Source organism: Arachis hypogaea, chromosome 20, assembly GCF_003086295.3.
Source record: "Arachis hypogaea cultivar Tifrunner chromosome 20, arahy.Tifrunner.gnm2.J5K5, whole genome shotgun sequence".
Taxonomy (NCBI): Eukaryota; Viridiplantae; Streptophyta; class Magnoliopsida; order Fabales; family Fabaceae; genus Arachis; species Arachis hypogaea.
Genome location: NC_092055.1, coordinates 11,721,813 through 11,740,318, shown reverse-complemented (window position 1 = coordinate 11,740,318; position 18,506 = coordinate 11,721,813). Strand labels below are relative to the sequence as shown.

Below are 18,506 nucleotides of genomic sequence, written 5' to 3'. Positions count from 1 at the left end.
AGAAAAGTTAGTCACGTAAAGCATGGGCCATGTAATTATGATAAGATAAAGACCGAATCTAGCAGCAATGACAATATTCATATTTAAAATTCTCCACTTTCTTTGGGACCTTAATCTCTCCAACAACGAAAAGGCATGAAATAAAATTGCTCATACACCTCTCTAAGTAAATGGATATTCTCATTCACCAATATTAAAGTACACACATGATCTTTACATCAAACTAAATTACTCTTTTGACGCGTAACAAAATTAAGAGAAAAGACTTAACCTTTTGATATACAAACATTTAAGTTTTTAATAATTTAGAAATACATTTAAGCTTTTTATTTTTTTTAAATTTGGACATATAAATACAGATGCACACGTAAGAGAGTTTTTAAAATAAGACAAATTAGACCCAAGAATCAATGTATCCAAATTTTGAAAAAGTTAAAAACTTAAATATATTTTTAAATTCTCAAGACTTAAATGTCTGCGAACCAAAAAATTAGAAATCTCCAAAATTAATTAACATTAGCAATTATTAATTATATAATTCAATATATAACTATAGTTGATAATATAATGGCAGCACATATAATAAGAGAAATAGCGTGGGTTTTACAATTGGTCCTACTCTCCCACAACAATAACTTGTGCCAAAGAAATGATTGAGACCATTGCTTATTCTTGGTAAATGATAAATTACCAACACAAACTTATGCCACAACCAAAGAGGGATTTAACTTCTTTCTTACCTCTCCGTTTTCTATAACTATGCTCCTTCTTGATGAATATTAGAGTCTTTTAAACTTACTCTCAAAAAATTGAGTTAAATGCACTCAATTCAAATAACATATTAGAGTATTACATAAAGAAAAGCTAAGACTTCGATAAAAGTCTATTTTCACTAGTTGAGTTAGTTTTTTAAAGTTAAATTAAACCATTTTTTTAATCATTGCTGTGACATTCAAGCTCAAATAAAATGAAACTAAAGTTGTTAATAAGTACAAATGATCTTCAATAAACAATCCAAACTTTCAATTCAATAATGATTCTTTTAAAGGAATTTTTATCTTACAAAAACAATAAAAAAATTGACATGAAATTATTTTGATTTGTATATAGTGGCCATTTAGAGACATATTGCCGACAGCTATAATTAGAAGACATCTAGTGATGTTTAAGTTTCCAAGGAACAAACACAACAACATACGTTTTTTATTTATGATGATTTGTTGTGTTGGAGAAACTTGGATTGCATATTTGAAGCGGAAAACAATAGTGCTCTTCTCTTGGGTGCTGAATCACTATGGCTGTTTCAATCTCAAATTACAGAATCTACTTAGTATTTACACGTCAAAACCATAATAATTTATGCGTGCAATAGAATCTCTTCTAAAATGAAGGTATTATACATCATAGTACCATTGTATCAAAATGAGCTAGCAAAAAGCCAGAAAATAAGGGCCATTGGCATTTGATTCATCTTCCAAATTACACACTTGCTTATAAGGCTACTAAAGCCTACTTGTAGTTATTTGAAATTTACAGTTTTCACCACAAATGAGAAAAATATAAATGGCATTTATGCTTTCTGAGCAACCCACTTAGTATCTTTTTCACTAATCTTATCAAGAAGGCACAAAATATAGGCGGTCCTATATTGATCAGGGTTTCCATTTCATTTCATAACGTCAAAAAGAATAATCATTATATAGAACCACGCTCTGCCACGTCCAGATATCAATTATTCACCACTTTTAGTGCTCTATTTCTTGCACTGCAAGATTTGAAGTTTTGCTCAGTAAGAACTATAGCAACTTGCTGATGTTAACGTCATGTTCATGGAATTCAAACTACTCAGTACTCACATCACAATAAGGCAGAGGAATGCTTGAACCTCATTTTAAAATGCCAATTTTTAAATAATTTCACCACTTGTTCTTAATATTTGATCTGAATTATCTGGTGTTCAAAATATGCTTAAAGGCAACATGCTTAGCATGATATATATAATTGGATGAAAAAAAGGTGGGGAAAGGGGAAAAAAAATCAATCCAAAGATCTTTCTCTTAATTATGTGAATATAAGTGCGGTAGCATGCATTCACTGCAAAATCAGGTAACAATAAATAGCAATAATGATAAATAAAGCTAGACTACAGTTGCCATACAAAGAACAATGAACATTTCCAACAGTCGGGTGCATACCAAATTAAAGGTTGGGGTAGTAGGGACTGGAGGGGTTGCTAATGGTTAATGGTATACATAATTATTAATGGCAGCTATGTCCAAAATGGTTACATTGAACACAATATTTAAATTCACTATCATTTCTGACTAATCAAAATCTCTTGTGAACCAGGAATTGGCAAACAGAGAAGGCAAAATCTTATTGCATTTCGCTGTTGTTAGTGTTTGGAAAACTGGCTGCCAATTCATCTGCAGGCACACCTTGGTAAGAGAGATATCATGACGCTACGTGCCTACGCGGTGCCAAGCTGCAGCAAGAATCACTGATTGTTTTTAAATAACTTGCATAAAGCATTTCAATTATCATTTTCACAACTCAGCCTTGGATTCCGCGTCTACTTGCAAAGAATCATCACTACTCATATCGTTTGATTGATTTGGGGATTGCACGGTTTCTTGATCGTCACCTAAGATTCGTGCAGTGAACTTTCTTGCCTCCAAATCAAGGTCTGGCCACTCAGACACTATTCGTCTAGCACCCTAAGATCAAAGTAGAGGTAACTTAACAAGTATATATGGAAGAGGAGATGCTAAAACATCAGCTGTGATGTGATGTGAGTTTCCAAGAACAGAACTTCAATTACCTGAAGTTTGGGTTCTTTTGTCATGGGATTGTTGCACAGATCAATGGTCTTTGCCTTGGATTTTGTAGCATTACCACACCATGATTCACACCATAGCCATTCTTGTGGCAAAGAGAAGATGGGCACATTATGCTGAGCATAATTAGGGAGATCCTGAACCAGAGGCAAATTTAAGAGGAAGAATTTCTTTTGAAAGTAAAAAGAAGTGCATTAAGAACCTGAATTACGAAAGGTTCATCTAAATAATTCTCTCTCAATTTAACAGTCACAAGGGCCTGATCCGCCTGAAGATTTTTCATGTAAAAATGATGACTTAAAGAAAATTTATAATAATAAGCCTACTTTCAAATTTCACTCCGTAAAAGGAAAGGGCCTGGTGAATAACACCTCCATCCAAATTGGCCTTCATGAAAATTTTAATCTTGAGTGATACTCTCCTAACTAAAAATAAAGAATGGAAATTATGACTAAACCTCTTACCTGATCCAAGTTGGATAGACTATTTGGATCCTTGCTAAGGGTTTCATAGAAAACTCTAAGATGATCTCCAGCTGCAGTCTCTCGGAACTTCTTCAGATCAACAACATATAAAGCACTGCCAAAAGAAATAAAATTGACACATAAATGGTCTATCACAGAATCACAGTTATTTTAGGCAAGGCAATCAAGAAACTTGTAATAACCTAATATGATATGGTTTTCCCCGCAAATGATCCCTCCAGAAACCCTGTGGCAAAAAGAATAGTGAACAAATTTAGCATTCAATGCTGCATCTATGTATTATTGCATGGGTATTATGATAAAAACTGAAAACCAAGATAAATATATTGAAGTATGACAATAGCATTTACTTGTCTCCAAAATCGATATCCATCCATTTCCTTATTATTATCACAAAACGGAGTATATGCCAGAGGTTTTCCTTTTAAATTCATGTCATAGAGTTCTCCCATGTCAGCCCTTACAACTTGATCAGCATCCACAAAAATGACCTGAGAAGAGTGGCACAGTTTAAAAACATTATTTATTAAGTGCTATCCTTGTGAATGTTGTGTGTGGTAATCAATACAAAACTGAGAGTGCAGAGAATAATGGAAAAGTGTTTGATAAAGAGGAAGAAAATCATGATACCTTCTCCAAGGAAAGGGGAAAGATGACATCAAGGAATAAGATTTTATATGCCCAAATTATTCGCTGCTTTTCCTTTTGCTTATGCAACCATGTAGGCCATTTGTACGTGATTAGCTCATATTCAAAACCATACTCTTTGGCCATGTGGGGAATCAGATCCTGTGTCAAGACAACCATCAATACAGTTTGAGGATGTCAAACTAACTCATTATGTTTTATTTTAAACTTACAATGTAGAAACGAACAAATGTTGTGAAGATATATTACCTTAAAGGGAGGAGAGAGGTAGTTCTTTATGAACCAGAATTTAACTGGACGATTGGTATTCTTTAGTACACTTAGAATCATAATCTTTGTGAAGCGTTCATATCTAGCAAAAACAAGATATGAACCAAAATAAAGTAAGGAATGCATTAACAATTATAGGGAATTAAATAACTAATATGTAGCGATCATATCCTTTTTCCCTGCAGGGCAATTTTTTGCAGTGCCATGACCAGGAACATCTGAGGATCCATCTAATTTTGGATCAAGATTTTCTTTTTTCAAATTTGAAAGGGAAAAAAAAATTAAAACCTTTGAAGTTCAAAAAGGTTGTAAATTATTAAAAAGTCAAATGTGAACAGTTAGGCAGACAGAAACAAAGCAGGATTTTTTGCCGTTATAAAAAGCAAATCACACAACCAAGATAAAACAAGAGAAACACTTACAAGTGTCCAGATGCAATTGAAAATATATTAATAGTTTTTCCATGCCGTCCACTGCTTCCTTTATCCTATCATGAAAAGATTGATCCGTCACAATATGGGAAATGATGAATTAGGTAGATAAGATGAAAGGGAGAAAGTGAGGCAGAGCATAGCCATAATAAGGTCTAAATTTGGCTCATATTTTGATAACACACAATTGGTTGGATGCATCATAAGGCAATTTAACAATGGCCTTTCCATTCAACATGAAACTCGACACTAGATGCCAGGCATTACATTCTTTAAAGAAATTGATGCATAAATACCAATAAGATGAAACCTTTTTACAAAACCATATGAAGCTTGATTATTATATTATTATCATTATTATTATCATTATTGGTCCCCTAAGGAGGACATTTTTTCATGGGAGACATGAAGAAACAAAGGAAAAAAAAACTCACTGATGAACTGCTTTCAGCTTTTTTGGATAGTTCATTGCTACTAATGAAGCCAGAAGCCCACTTTAGAAAGTTGGAATTCCAGCTAGCTCCCTATGAAAATATGAAAGAAATCTGAGGCTTTGCACTTGTGTTAATAAAAGAAAAGTAAGTATACATATATATAAAGAAGCAATTTTCAGGTAAACACTCACTTCGTTCTTATCTTGTTCACCCTCATCAGGTATCAGCAATTTTTCACTCTCCTTGCCCTTTCTTTTAACTACTTCCATGTGAACAACTTTACCCCGTAAATCATTAATAGTAATGAGTTTTGATGATTGTTTGTCCAGATTTCCATCACCACCATCCTTTAAAATATAAAGCTCAGAGCTTCTGCCAGGAGCAAGCTGCAAGTACCAAACCCCAGGAGAGACTTTCATTTGCCAATAGCCAAGATTGGCCATCACAAGGGTATCAACTAAATGGGGTGTGCTTTTGGTTCCAAGAATTAGCTGAAGACCTCGAGGAGGATCATGATCTTTCTCAGAGCAATGACCTGATTAGATGTACAATCAATAAGAAATGGTATGGATTCATGGAAAATATTAATTAACTCTATTTATTGGCAATATCACAAACAATAATCAGACTCTATTTATAATAAAGAGAAAATATATTTTTTAGTCCAAACATTTAAAGTTGACATCAATTTTATTCTCGTGTCTAATCATTAGTAACTTATACTATTCATCCTAGTTGCCGCATAGTTTCGAGCTATATTGTTTATTTATCTTCCTTAACTCAAGAAAGAAGAAATTTTCCATACTATCAACTTGGTAGGTCAGTTCAAATGTCTGGCCACTCTTGCTACACTTACTGCATATGATTTAGTTAGCCATTCAATTTTTCATTTCTTTTAAATCAAGCTTAAGAGATGGAAATTTTCTCTTTCCCTGGTAAAGTAAAACAAATAAGAAACATAACTTAGAACTAATATGCCAACTAGAAAAAAAAAAATAGTAGTGGAAGTTGCTGATAATTTGAGGAAATAATGAAATTGATGTCAACATTCAAAGTGTAAGGAGGGCTGAATTGATGTGATTTTTTTTATGACCGCACTGATGCCAACTTCAAAATGTTAGGAATAAAGGGCTTTTACTCTAATGTGAAATAAATAAAATGCAATTTTACCTGTGAGGACAAGTGCTTCAAGTTCAAAAACTGCTTGCAATGTTCTTGTATCACCAAGGTTCTCAAGCAGAATGTTATCCAAGTCATGACTGCAACATGAAAAGATACAAGACTATTAAAATTGAAAAACTTACAGAAAAAAGCGATTACACTTGTAGACCAGAAAAAAGCAATTACACTTGTTAAAGCATGGTTTAACAAGAATAACAGTGACTCAATCAAGCGGCTACAGTAATGCTAAAATTTTTAAAAGAGGACAGGGGTGGTCCATGTGATTAATTCTGAATATCTAGATCTGGCCTTAAGCCTTTCTCTACTCTCTTGCAATTAGACAGTTAGTAAAGGTGAATCAAGGAACAAGTAAATTTGTTAAATAAAAAGCCATTCATGAGTTTTCAACTAACAAACTAAGCATTCTTAGTACTACGTCAGGCCCCATCTTAAAATCTTAAGAAATGCTTAGGATAAGACTTACACTGCAATGACAGGTTCAACAAGCCAGGGTTCAGGAACATCAAGATTCATGGTCAGGGTCTTAGACAATGGCATGTTGGCAAAAAAAGCTTTTGGTCCATTTACTGAAGAGTCGGTGTTACTAAAATCATCCTGCAAAAGCAATGAAAACTTAAGAAATCAAACATGAAATATCATGGCATTTTAATATCTAAAAGTTAAAGATATACCATAGTGGGTACTACATATCTGTAGTAATTCTTCAGAGGAAGATCGGCAAGGGAACTCTGGCATGGGAAAAAATGGTATTTAATATTTAAATATTGATCCTATCAAGGGAAAGAAAAAAATAAAAAGATTCTGCACTTGCATTGTTTGCCATAAGAAAGACATCTGTCTTTTGCCATCTCAAGTTTGAGGATAAAGAGATAAAATTCTATATTCATATTTATTATTTTGATCTAAAACGGAAAAGGGTTATATAATATATACACTAGTAGAATTATCGTATTAACCAACCACTGGATTTAGTACAATCCTCATGCTTGGCTGAATATATTTCCATAGTACTCGAAGAATTCCAGATAATCTCTGGCTGGTTGGACTTAAAGGATCAAGAACGGCATCAATATGAATGCTAGAATTTTCATTATTCAAAATAATCGCACTGCACAACAAATGGAAGATGAAATATTAATACAATTTAATTGTGAGTCAGCAACCTGAATACGAAAAATCTCAGAAAAAAAAACGTGAAGTTAATCACAATTGACGAAGATTGAGTACACTGTAAACAAAATTACCTATGTTGATCACTCAAAACCTCAAAACGCGCACTTTCAGAACTCCTTTCCCGTGTAGCCATTGAAGAGGATAGGCCCATGACGATATCACTGATGAATTTGCTGTGAACAACATAAGGAAGAATTAAAGGATAGCCAAACATTAATATAAACATTGGGAAAATACAAATAACTTCTACAAATATTATCTTTCATTTCCTTTAGCTAGATTAAAGAAATAACCGATACACAATTTATGAGGATTTTTCAAAACCAATCAAGCAAACTCTCAGCATAGACAAGCTTTAACTTCAAATATAAAATCTATCCAGGGCCTGCAGAAAACACAAATTGGCTACAACAACTGCCCATCAAAGTGTTCTTAAACATGTGCTCCTCCTAAACTCTTGTTTCCCTCTTAATGATAGAAGCATGTTGGTTTTGCAATTAATTCATCATGTAATATATTATAGTGTATAGAAGACCAAATAACTTGTGTGGCCTCTAGAATGCTGGTCTTGATAACCTTCAAGTGATATCAAGCTGGTTGTCTCATCATTTGAATAGACAATAACTGGTGCCACCTATGTTAGACTTGAATGGTTCACATTCTTTCATTTTCATAGTTCCAACCCTAGCAACGTGCTTAATGGGAAGATAATAATGATCAAGGCATCAAGCAGGGGCTGAAATTGCTAAAGCTGAAAGTCAAAACCGAAAGAGTAAAGATCACAAAACCTTGTCAGCATGTCAGGGTCAACATCCTGCCATTTCACTTCTTCAATAATTTCCACAATATGCTTTGTCCTTTGCTTAAACTCAATCGATTCAAGAAGATGCATATCAGCACTCAAAAATGTTCCTTCGGCAATAGGATAAGTCACCTATAAAACATAAATGTTAAGGGTAAGACAGGAAGAGCATAGAGATTTATCATTGAGCTAAAATTCATGAGTCCCAGCAGGGCCAGGGGGAGGGTACATATATAAAATCCAAGAGGGGGAATATAATATAAAATAACCAAACCTTACCCTTCCATTAGTAAAGACAGCATTGACACCAGATTCAGACCCAAGAGCTCTGTACAAAAAATTTTCCACCTGATGACAAAAAGCCTCATTAAAATAAATTTAATGACAAAGAAAATGTCAGTGAAGGCAAAACTTGAGTCTGAAACTTCACAAACCTCCACCAAATAAATGAAGTAAGGGAGAACCACAGAATTATTTTGAGGTTATCAAATAGGAAAAAGTAAACAGAAGCAGAGATGCTTTCACAGATTTCACATGCACAAAACAGAGGTTGTTTAAATAGCAAAGCAACCAAAACTACCTTACTCAAATGCCTTCTCACTTCATCGGCAGAAAATTCTAAAAGGGATGATTCATAGACCTTAGATGGTAGCCCATTGGCTTCAGCAAGCTCAGAGACCTTAATAATAAATGCTTGAGTACTATCAACTTCAACAGCTGATGTATGGAAGTACTTCTGCTGATAGATTGAGCATAGCTGATCCAAGAAATCCAATACATTCTTCTTATGGCTGCATAAAACCATGCATTTATACAGCCGGTATAAAAACCATAATTCAGATTTAAAAGGAATTTAGGAAAGTACAGAATCAACTACTTATCAATCAACCACTTTCACAATTAAAAAACAGACCTATATGAGGATGTAGTTATTCCAAAAACCTTCGTAAACAGGAGGCTTAATGAAGTTGTGCTCTGATTGGCATTAAACAGAATTCCTACACGAGCACCTTTAGATCCTTCTATCTGCAACATAACATTTGTTTTTTTTTTTTTTTTTTTTGGGGGGGGGGATCAAATTTGTTTAGCTAACTGAATTAATAGGTTCAACTCATCACAAGGTAATATGATGAAACTTGGAAAGGGTGGGGTTAAAGAAAAAGGAAAAGCTTCAAAAGTACAAGAATTTTCAACCGAAACAAAACAATACTAACCAGGTAATTTAAGGCATGCCGAAGTAATTTTATCCCACTACTTGAAGTGATATCAACAGCAACAAGATGTGTTATGGGTTTCAGATCATCCATTGCTGCATTTGACAAAAAGGACTCCACATGTAAAGACAAAAAACAACTACAGAAATAGTTAACATATTGATTCATTCCAACAACTTACTTCCAGGAGAATGCAAGTAGTCAATGTCATTCAGTATAGATCCCTCTCCAAAAATAAACGTAGACAAAGATATGAGCCTTGGTTTGTTGTCAGAAATAATCTACACCAATAAGAAATTGGTTAGCCACACATCACATGTTTGCAGAACTAACAAACTGTTAAAAATGATATACCTGAGGATTATATCGTTGAATACCAGCTTCTGATAGGAACTTATCTAATACATCAGTGTGAGAATTTATTTGCCCAAAATACACGCCTTCCTGTATTCTCTGAGTTTCTTCGTTCAAGGCATTAAATAAAGCCTCCTGATAAAATTCATTGAAAAGAAAAGGAGAGATGACAGAACAGCTTAGGTTGTATGGCAGTTTCGCACTGTCATGAAAACGCAGTGACCATAACTATAGTTAAATAGTAGCAATTTGGCCAGACACAACTGGAACTAAGTGTACCATGCCAAATCCAATGTGCACTCTCATAAAATGGTAGTGGTTAACCCTAGGTGATTAAATAAGAGAATAATGTTCAAACATAAATAATTTATAATGAAACTAACAATATATATTGATGTTTTATGTTTATAAGAAACAAAAAGGATAAACAACCAAAATGGTATCTAAAAGTTCACAAGGTTTTAAAAATAACCACAAAAGATACAAACGACAAATAAACTCTCAAAGGATTTAAAAATATGATAAAAATAACTAGATATTAAATATATATTCTAAAAATAGACTTTAAGAAATCAAATTTTAATGTGATTTTTACACAAACATAATTAGAAAAATAAAATATTTTCATTCTTAAAATTTGGTAATTTTATGCCATTTGAATTTTTAAATTTTTTTAATTGTGAATGACCAATTTTTTTTTAAAAAAAAAATTCTATAGATCAAATTTTGTTCCAATTTTTTGTGTACACCTTCTAAATAGGTATTCAAATGTCACCACAAAAATTCAGATCAAATGCACAAGTTGTTTGCTAAATACAGAAAAAAAAATTGGCAATTATAAAAAATATAATATTTATTGGTTATTTTTATCACGTTTTCAAATCATTCAAGGGGTATTTGTCGTTTGTATATTTAAGGATTAAATGCAAAAATCATTAAGACAAATATATAATTTTGGAACTATGATTATGACTTAGATAAAAGCCTCAAAAGATCATTACCTCAGTGGGATCAATAACAAGCCCATTCATCAACAAAGAACATTCAAGCTTAGACAAGCCAAGCTTAAATACATGCAGGGAGCTTTCATGTGACAATTCCTTCAACTTTTGCTCCTTCTCCAGCTTTAGTAACATCTCTTGAGGTGGGGATTTTACTTTGGGTCTACAGAAAATTATGAGAACACTTAATTAAGCCTTATAAACAAAAGATCACTTGAGGTAAGGACTTTGTTTTGGGTCAACAGAGAAATGGTGAGAACATACATCAATATCTATAAACAAGAAATAAATAAAAACACAGGATATTGTAGAAAAAGAATAGAACCATAGAAGTGATATATTAGAGAAATATCAGCATCACACCGGACAATAAAAAATTCTTGCAAAATCTTACAATATTGTTTCCACAAATGCCCCTTCAACATGGTGAAGTTCAAGAGCATCATCTGCATGACCATCTGATTCCGTATGTAATTTGTTAACCTACAAAACATGTAAACACAGTTCTTTCAATTGATTGCAAACTCAGAACATTTTTAGCATCTGTCCACAACCATCTGAAGGTTAGTTATTTCCTAGAAAATTTGTGTGGCTACAGGTGGAATAAATGTACCTTTCAGTCAATCAGGGAACTTGATAGATTAAAATTCTGAACTAGTTGCCACAAATTCTCAAGATAGACTTAACTGGATTTCAGTCATGTCATACTTGTATATAAATCTTTTGAATCTAAATAAAAGCAGTAATTCACCAAGGTGACACAGAAATAGAAGATGACTAGCACTGAAGAGAAATTCTTACATTACTCAAAAACTGGAAAGCCAATGGAGTTCCATAGTTCTCCTTGATATAGCTGAAGAGACGTATGATCTGAAAATTAAAAGACAAAAGGTATACATCATAAACTCACTGTTGGATCCCAAGGGTGTGTGTGTATAAAAAAGGTAAAAATTACCATATCTGATATATCCTCCTCAAATTTATCACCATCTTTGGTAGAATGGTTCTCTAACTGCATGATGTACTTTGAAGAATACAGGATGATCCCAAATCTCATAGGAACATTATTCTCATAAAAGGAAATTATCAGATCAATTGACTGCACGGTTCCAAGCAATAAGACATGTAATGAGGATTCCCAATACATAAAGAGAACAATGTGAAAATATCAGAAATTTGAGAAAACAAACATGCCTTAAGACCACAACTGGTTGCTGGATCAAGAACAAAAACAGCATGGAAAAGATTTTTACGGATGTAACGTAGCTGCCCAGGGAAGACTGGCATCAAGATCTAAAAAAACAAAGATATTCAGATGAAAACAAAAATTTGTAATGCATACTTTTAGAATAATAATATTGCCCAAGATTAAAATCAAAGATTAACCTCATTTAGATTGCTCCTCCATCGTTTGTACATAGCATCTTCTTCCAAGTTGTTAATATAATAAACATGAGTAGAACGAAAATCAACACGAAATGTACTAGATTCCGAAGGAGGTGAAGTTGACAGCAGTTTCCGTACAGTACTATGAGGAATCTGTAATTACTGGGAACATCAATATTACAGCCAAGATATACAGCAAAACATAACTCAACTGCAAGTCTCTGACAAGCTTTTTTTTCATTGGATATGCACAAGTGCATCTTTAAAGATATATCGAAAGATACCAATAACCTAGGGTAAATATTTTTACATTAGTTTTATGGATAATTATGTTTATTCTATTGAAATGCATCAGGAGATTATTTTCACCTGAAACTAATTAGGTCAGTCAGCAAATAGACTAGAAATTAGTCCTATTAAGACTATACCAAAATGGCGCTTCTTAGATGCTATTTACCTTCAATTTTGAGAACTGATCAGCTAACAACAAATCTTGATGAACCAAGTCAATCAACCTTATTAAGACAATAAAATAATATTAGTAGCCTGAAATTTGCATTCCACTTCAAGTTTAAGACATTCATGTCACTTTTAAACCAACTACAAAAAGGCGTAACTATACAATCAGCATTTACATCAAGCTTCACACGATTAACAATGAACTTCATGTGCTACTATTACATGAAGCTTCACACGATTAACGATGAACTTCATGTGCTACTAAGGTATTTTATGAGTTGGAATGTCTTAATTTTTTCAACAGTCACTGTTCTTGCCAGGCATAACTATCACGATAATTCCAGGGAAAGACAAACAAAAAACAAAGTAGAATATTGGATACAACATAACCAACCACCACGAAGATTGGTTTGATCAATAATGCTCATGTGGAGAGGCTTAGTCCACATGACTAGAATAGCTAAATTATTCAGGCTATACATGCTACAAGAACTAAGAATCTATGGTGATATACAACCATTCATAGAACATATTCAAATGCTCATTTGATTGTTAATATTGTAACTAAAGTTCAAAGATTATTAATTCCATAACCATAGCTTCCTCCACAGGTTTTGAAAATCAGTGTCTACAAAACGATAGCAGTCATAAAACCATAATCAAATGCCTGCCAGAGGTTTATATTTCTTAGAACCCGAAACTAAGTCCTTCAGTTGATAATATTGTTAGCTGATAAAAGCACATATTAGCAATTAGCATAGACAAGAAATACTTTCGACCAAACATAATAATCAATTAAAGGCAGATCGAAGTCTATAAATTGGACTGATCTAAAACCTTCAAGAGATTGGTATGCAACAAAAGAACCACTAAGAGTAAAGGAGCAAAAACAAACAAAAGAAAAACATTTCAGCATCATAATGTAAAACAATGTCAGCAGGAGGAAAAAAACATTACAGATAAAGGTCAACATCTTCGATATTGACCAAAGCACCATTGAGGGCCATTAAAGACTTGCCAGGTGGAACCATACGCTGGTTTGCTACTATTTCATCTTGAACGGATTCATCAAGCTGTCATACAACAAAGTCCTGTAAGAATAATAGACAATAATCATGGAGAAAAATGTCTTAGAGATATTCTATGTTGCATGAATATGGGTACCGTATCTGGTATGAAAATTTAAATGGAAAATAAAAAGTACGGGTACATCAGTATATATGCATAAAAATATATGTAAATTTCACAAACTTTTAAAAGTAAGTAGTAAGTTTCAACTAATAAAGTATGTTTTATGTCATTTAACATCAATATAATCTAAATTATTTATATTAAATTAAAAATAAACATTTATATAGTCTAACTAAATAGTCAACTTGATATTTTAAAATACACATCTAAATAGTTTTGGAATAAAAAATTTAAATAAAATTTACCCAAAACGACGTTATTCTGAGCTAATTAGAACAAAAAAAAGTATTCAGCAGTACCCAAAACGCATTTTTACATAAAACAATATTATCTTTTGTTAGGTGCGTATCCAAGCGTACCCGTGCAACAAAGGAAATATTTTTGGATCCTTAATGCATTGATTTTAATTACCTTCATGCGAGATAAAGAAGAAACTATGCTAGGAAAATTTTGATTGATTTCTTGCATTGACTGCAGAGGATCAGAGGCACGGACTATTCTCTGTACAGTCTGATGCCCCAGATCTGTCATCAATGAGAATATATTAGAGAAAAGTTTGTTAAACCCAACAAAATGGAAACAAATTATCAGTTAATTCCAATACCCTTCAATTCCCAAACATCAAGTGTATCTGATACAGTTGATGACAAGAGATAATCCCTGAAAGCCATGACCTCAGATGTTAACTCAGGTTTACGCTCCTGCAAGTAAACACAAAATGTAAACTCATCTGCACCTTAAAATTTCCAAATATCTAAGACAAGCAACAGACTGTTAATCACAAAGAAAAGAGGAGGGATTTTTTTTTGGGAGGGGGGGAGGGGGGTTATCATCCAATAAAGATACAAAACCAAGTTAACATCAGGCACACATAGTAGCAAAATGAATATAATAAAACGTAGAACATTGAGTTCTATTTTTTCATGTATATGATGGAAAACAAATATAGCGTTAACTTGCACAAACCAGAATTTTTGAGAATATGAATCCTCTGACTTCTTGGCTAAGATCTTCTGTTCGGGGATCCTCCAAAGTCACACCTGCAACCAACAAACTGTATCAATAACAGAAATATTCACAAGTACGGATAACTATCAAGAAACTACTTATCCCAAAAGTTTAAGATGATAGATATAGATGGTTATATTTCTAGCACACCCCCTCAAGCAAAAGCCTTAGCTTTTGGGTTTGCGTGAATTTCGCATAGGCCATTTTTCTTTTCTTTTGGGGAAACAAGAATTGAACTCCAACTTTTTGGTCATAGAAGCTCTAACAATATCTCATGAAACTACTTATCCCAAAAACCTAAGCTTGTAGATAAAGGTAAATGAATGGCTATAAATCTAACACACCATCTTACACAAGAGCTCTCTTTTAGGTTTGCGTAAACATCGCATAGATCTTTTTTTCTCTTCTTTTGTTTTGCCCTATGCTGAAATTCTTTCTTTGTTTCAAAGTAAATTCTTTGACCATTTCATTTGATTGAGGTATGTTTGATCCAAGTCATAGAGATTCAACAAAGTTGAACAATGGCAAGTCAACATCATGACACAACACTCCTATTTTATCTAGGTTTAAGATTGGTTATACTAAGCTCGCAATAAATCCTAACATATGAAGAAGGCCTTCAGGGCCTTCATAAGATCAGATGGAGAGAGACTTCTAGGTAATCTGTAAGTAAAGCATAGCTTTCTAATCTCTCAACATGTTTGAGAAGAAAAGTCTCCTATAAAGATCACGAGCCTTAACACCAAATAGATGCTAGGCATCTAATCCTATCCCATGCAAACATTTTAATAATATACACGAAAAAAAAAAAAAAGAAGAAGAAGAATGCTGTGTATTTTCTGTAATAAAACAAAATGCTTCGAAACCAAGCCTGAAAATTAAACCAGAGAACAAAGAACTTCTAATTCAATAGTGCACCAGTTCTACAGTAAAAAATTGCTTCTACATTCATTCAAAACATAAATCCATATGGAGCCAATAACGCCAACCTTTTTTAATTGTGCTGTCATCCATTGCTTTATATTCCATATTCTTTAAAGCAAGCTCCACACCATAACCACCCAAGTTCACCGATTCGCTTGCACCAAGAGACCCACAGTGGCCGATACCTGCTTCGCATCCAGCTGGCAACACAGGTCTTAATATGTACTTAACTTTTCCCTAAAAATATTCAAACAACATATCAATCGTCGTTCAAAGGGAGAAAATATCATTTTTTGGGAGAATTAATGAAGGATCATAGCCACTAAGTTATTTATTGAAGCCAATTTAACATAATATGATCTGCATTATTTTTCATCTGTTTTTCCACCATTGCTTCACTCGCTGCATTCTCCTTGATTTTATCAAATAAATCACCATGTTAATATGGTCTGATCCTAAGCAATAGCCAGGTGAATGCAAATACATTTCCTAGATTAGGACAGTAAGATGCTTAACAAACCGTCATCATAATTTTCTTAAGGTGCGCGATTTACAGCATATGATATTCTCCCTAACATAGAAACAGGAAACAAAAAGTCAATGAATGAACCTCTTTGGCAGCTCCCACCAGAGCACCATGAAATTCCTTAAAGCAACTGGTCCCAAGAGCACCATAGAGGATAGCAACCGGACTTCCAAAGCCCGAATCAAAATGAACATGATCAAAATCAAAGACTTCAGGCCTCTGAAACGAATCACCCACCCTGATGACAAATTTCAATACATGTAAGGAACTTTTCCAGCTCATTGAGAATATGACAAGGACATCAATGGTAAACAGCAGCACTCACGGTTCAGCAAGGCTTTGAAGCCAAGGCCGCAGCTCCGAACCATCGAAAAACAACTGGTCACCATTATCCACCCAACAGCATTTGCCTTGAGGGCTCCTGAGGTCCACACCATCATGAAGGGGATTGAACTTGTTCACTCCAATCTTGTCATTTTCCGAGAAACTATCATCATCACTAAGAGGAAATGAAGAGAGGGACTCCTGCGCTAACTGGCGGTAAAGGACCAATCTAGGGGATGCTGATCTCAGCATAAGAGAGAACTCAAACAATGAGGCCAAAGGTTCCCTCAAAAGAGGGCGCCCATGTTCTAGAATCTTCTTAAGGCAATCTTTCGCCGAATGAGAACCACCTGCATCCTCATCAGCATTAAGCCAAACCTCAATAAAGTCCCAGAAAAGCCGTTGGTCTTCTTTCGATAACAATTCACTGTTCACAAGGCACACAAAAAAATGAGAAAAGGAGCAACGAAAGCATTTATTTCTGCAACGAAAGGAGAACGTACCCAGCTTCTAGCAGCAAAGGAGTGCCGGACCACTTAGCGCGAAGGGAAGCTTGAACGTTCTTAGGGCGAGGAGTTTGGGAAAGAGCTGGTTGGGGAATCAGCAATAGTGGCAAGCATGCCGCAACAATTAGAAGCCAAGTGCGATGTATAGATCTAGAAGCCATTTTTGATCGCTAGGGTAGGGTATGCGCGATGCGCACGCACTTAGATAGTTGGAAATCAAGAGTGATCCACGACTGCAACCACGGTAAATAGTAGCGATACCATTAGAGGAGCTAGAACTTGAAGAGTGAGTGCAGACAGTGGACGACGACGAAGAGTCGAAGACGAAGACGAAGACTCCGTTGCGGTGTTTCGAAGCACCCCGCTCTAATGTTATTCAATATATCAATATTAAATTAAATTAAATTAAATAATATAAAACCATACTTTTCAAAATTAGCGAAAACATGCAATTTTTAAAGAACAAAATTTTTGACAAAAAAAAATTAAATTGGGCTATTATTACGATTTTTTAAAGATTTATAAATCTAAAAAAAATTAATTTTCTTAATATGTTCTTGAAAAGTTACACGTGAAATTTATTAGGAATTTACTTCTCTTGTTATTCCAAGTTAAGTTTTTTCCCGTATGTACTCCGATCTGTATATAAGTCTGTAATGCACTAATGCTTGAAAAAGTTACTTGATGACGATGATTTTTTTAAAAATGATAAAAAAAAATTGCAATTTAAAAGAAATAAAATTGCAATTTCTTTTTTAATAAAATAAAGAGTAAGTTGCCACGTCCCGCTGCTCCCTGATTGGTTTGGTCATTGTGAAGTGGGACCCACATAGAACAATGGTCTTTACTCCTTTTTTTTTACCCAACTGGTCTACAGTAACTCAAAACAAAAACAGGTGTTGGCCCAACTCAAAATTTAGTCGTTTTTTTTAAACTATACCTGTATTCAGCTCAAGGAGTAAATATGAAGCCCAAGGAGCCGGGCAAACCTAGAGAACGTGAGACCTAAAAAGAATACTTCCAGTCCAAAAAGAAAATAAATAAATAGATGTACAAATTGCCTAACAAGAAAGAGTGTAGAATTAGAAAAAGGTTTTACTTTTTTATTTTCGGAAAAACCTCCCCCAGAATTAATGCCATTGTTGTTGTGATAAGGATCACCACCTAGATGTCCATTTTTAAGAGAGAGTGAATTTAATAAAAGATGAAAAAGAGATAACTATATGTGTGTATAAATAGAAGAAGCATCAGTGGCTTTGTCCTAGGAAAAAGAGTTCCGAAATATTTTTGAGTTGCAACGACTGTCTATCCCCTCCATCATTAGTGGCTTTTAGATTCTCCTTCAGTGGGT

The 18,506-nt window shown here is 33.9% G+C and overlaps 1 protein-coding gene across 1 annotated transcript; it reads right to left on the bottom strand.

Annotated features, from left to right (window-relative positions):
• Positions 1 to 2,037: 2,037 nt before the first annotated feature.
• Positions 2,038 to 17,584, bottom strand: LOC112785125 (UDP-glucose:glycoprotein glucosyltransferase). The gene is made up of 37 exons (XM_025828562.3): positions 17,153 to 17,584; positions 16,651 to 17,076; positions 16,410 to 16,563; positions 15,865 to 16,036; positions 14,834 to 14,907; positions 14,472 to 14,568; positions 14,279 to 14,391; positions 13,634 to 13,749; positions 12,675 to 12,732; positions 12,218 to 12,370; positions 12,026 to 12,124; positions 11,787 to 11,930; positions 11,633 to 11,701; positions 11,226 to 11,314; positions 10,832 to 10,994; positions 9,831 to 9,965; positions 9,658 to 9,757; positions 9,477 to 9,571; positions 9,176 to 9,288; positions 8,843 to 9,053; positions 8,542 to 8,610; positions 8,249 to 8,394; positions 7,532 to 7,633; positions 7,248 to 7,395; positions 6,959 to 7,015; positions 6,751 to 6,881; positions 6,276 to 6,364; positions 5,297 to 5,640; positions 5,106 to 5,195; positions 4,663 to 4,727; positions 4,220 to 4,322; positions 3,953 to 4,111; positions 3,673 to 3,813; positions 3,505 to 3,548; positions 3,302 to 3,416; positions 2,822 to 2,974; positions 2,038 to 2,717 (listed from the first exon to the last, which is right to left on the bottom strand). The coding sequence occupies exons 1-37, from the start codon at positions 17,314 to 17,316 to the stop codon at positions 2,547 to 2,549; spliced, it is 4,872 nt and encodes a 1,623-aa protein (XP_025684347.1). The 5' UTR covers positions 17,317 to 17,584; the 3' UTR covers positions 2,038 to 2,546.
• Between the last annotated feature and the right edge of the window lie 922 nt (positions 17,585 to 18,506).

What these genes read in the sequence shown, in the direction of transcription:
- LOC112785125 (XM_025828562.3), bottom strand. Translation starts at nt 17,316, where the DNA reads ATGGCTTCTAGATCTATACATCGCACTTGGCTTCTAATTGTTGCGGCA. An exon ending in GAAGATGTTGACCTTTATCT is followed by an intron (nt 12,733 to 13,633) that starts GTAATGTTTTTT and finishes TGTCTTAATAAG; the next exon opens with GTTGATTGACTTGGTTCATC. An exon ending in CTGTCTTTACTAATGGAAGG is followed by an intron (nt 8,395 to 8,541) that starts GTAAGGTTTGGT and finishes TATGTTTTATAG; the next exon opens with GTGACTTATCCTATTGCCGA.